General features: G+C 50.1%; 1 protein-coding gene across 1 annotated transcript; it reads left to right on the top strand.

Moving 5' to 3' along the window:
• Positions 1–38: 38 nt before the first annotated feature.
• Positions 39–2,146, top strand: EMH_0091180 (uncharacterized protein; the record flags this gene model as incomplete). The annotated part of the gene is made up of 4 exons (XM_038023022.1): positions 39–141; positions 315–763; positions 994–2,055; positions 2,102–2,146. The coding sequence occupies 4 exons, from the start codon at positions 39–41 to the stop codon at positions 2,144–2,146; spliced, it is 1,659 nt and encodes a 552-aa protein (XP_037878876.1).
• Between the last annotated feature and the right edge of the window lie 223 nt (positions 2,147–2,369).

Consider the following 2,369-nt stretch of genomic DNA (forward strand, 5'->3'; position numbering starts at 1 on the left):
CGCTGCAGTGAATAGCGAGCTGTGCAGGCTGAGAGAGAATGAGGTTTTCTATGAGGCTCAGCTGCAGCAGCTGCAGCAGCAGCAGCAGCAGACAGAAGAGACATTTGCTGCTGCAGAAGCAGAGAGAAAGAGACAGGCTCAGTATATATTAAAAACAGATGTAGAGACAGAGAAACTCAAGCAGCAGCTAGCTGCTACAGCTAGCCAGCTAGCCACCACGGAGATACAGCTAGCTACAGCAGTACGTAAAGAGAACGAAGCACAGAGAGAAGCTGCGAGAACGAGAGATGCTGCTGCTGCTGCTGCTGCTGCAGCAGAAGAGAGACATCAGCAGCTGCATGCCACGCTGCAGCAAAGGATAGATGCACTGCAGCAGGAAGCAGCAGCAGCAGCAGCAGCAACACTCAAAAAAGAACAAAGAATAGATAGCTTGCTGCTGCAGGTGAGCGGGCTTCAGGGGGAGCTGCAGCAGCAAACAGCACAGAGAGAGGCCCTAGAGGAGACGCTTGTACACGAGAAAGAGAGACAGCAGCAGCAGCAGCAGCAGCAGCAGCAGCTGAAGCGAAACGAGGAGACTCTGCGTGCTGCAAAGACAGCAGCAGAAGCACAGCTAGCAGCAGAAAGAGCAGCAAGAAAAAGAGACAAAGATATATATGAGGAGACAGTTGAGGAGAGGAGACGGGTGCAGCAGCAGCGGGATGTGCTGCAGCAGGAAGCAGCAGCAGCAAACGCACAACTGCAGCAGCTGCAGCAGCAGACACTTGTGCTGCAGCAAAGGATTACAGATGCAGAAGCAAGAGAGAAGCAGCTGAGAGAGGATGCTAGACAGCAGCAGCAGCAGCAGCTAGATAGAGAAACGGATACAATAAAAAAACATTACGAGCAGCAAAATAAAATAGAGGAGACGTTGAGGGAGACACAGGAGAGACTGAAGGATGCAGCACACAAGCTGCTGCAGCAGGAGCAGCAGCTGCAGCNTTGAGGGAGACACAGGAGAGACTGAAGGATGCAGCACACAAGCTGCTGCAGCAGGAGCAGCAGCTGCAGCAGCTGCAGCAGCAGCTAGAAGAGGCGCAGCAGCAGCAGCAGCAAACACAAGAAAAGGCAGATGGTCTTCAGCAGCAACTGCAGCAGCAAGAGCTGCAGCAGCAAAAAGAACTGCAGCAGCAGCAAAGAGAAGCACAGCAGCAGCGAGACCAGCTGCAGCAGCAGCTGCACAAGCAGCAGCTAGAACTGCAGCAGCAATTTGGTGAGCTGCAGCAGCAGCTGATGCATGCGCAGCATAAGACACAGGCAGCAGAAGCTGCTGTGGAGACACTGCAGCAGGAGAAAAAGGCGGAGAGCAGTGCAGCAGCAGCAGCAGCAGCAGCAGCAGCAGCAGCAGCAGAACAGCAGCAGCAATTCATGGAGAGACAGCAGCAAGCTGCAGCACAAGAAGCAAAAACAAAAGAAGCTCAGCTGCTGCAGCTCAAGGGGACTGTCTCCTCCCTAGAACAACGTTTGTCTCTGCTGCAGCAGGAGAGAGACACGGCAAACAAGAAACTGAAGGAGACAGTAGTGCAGCAGCAGCAGCTGCAGCTGCAGCAGCAGAAGCTGCAGCAGCAGCTGCAGCAGCAGCAACAGATAGCAGCAAAAACTGCAGATGACCTCAAAAGGAGACAGGAGACAGCAGGCAAAGAAAAGGAGACACATGAAAAGGAGAAAAAGGCTCTGGAGCAGCAGCTGCAGCAGCTGCAGCAGCAGCAGCAGCAGATGCAGCAGCAGCAGCAGCACATGCAGCAGCAGCAGCAGCAACTGCAAAGACAAGCCTCACAGGCCTCCATACAGGCAAATACATCGAAGGAGACATTAACGAAAGAAAAACAAGAAAGAGAGAAAGTGCAGCAGCAGCTGCAGCAGGAGACAAAGGAGAAGCAGCAGCTGCAGCAGCAACTAGCAGCAGCACAGGAGCAGCTCAAAGCGCAGCAGCAGCAGCTGGAAGAAGCGAAAAAAGAAGCAGCAGCAGCAGCAGCAGCAGCAACAGCAGCAGCAGCAGCAGGAGAGGGAGAAGAGAAAGTAACAAAGGCTGAGGGTGAGGGTTTAGATACACAAACGGAAGCAGAAGAAGCAGCAGCAATACGAGCAGCAGCAGCAGCAGCAGATATAGAAGGACTAAAAAATATAATAAATAAAAAGACAGAGAGATTTAGAAAAGCAAAAGAGAGACACCTCGATGTTGTTTATAAATATAATAATTTAGTTAATAAATATAATACGCTTCTAGATGATATACAAGCATTCATCAAAGACAACAACCAAAGGTATTTATTTATTTATTTATTTATTTATTTATTTATTTATTTATTTATTTATTTATTTATTTATTTATT

The sequence above is a fragment of the Eimeria mitis genome, genomic scaffold, assembly GCF_000499745.2.
Source record: "Eimeria mitis Houghton genomic scaffold, Emh_scaff7356, whole genome shotgun sequence".
Classification (NCBI taxonomy): domain Eukaryota; phylum Apicomplexa; class Conoidasida; order Eucoccidiorida; family Eimeriidae; genus Eimeria; species Eimeria mitis.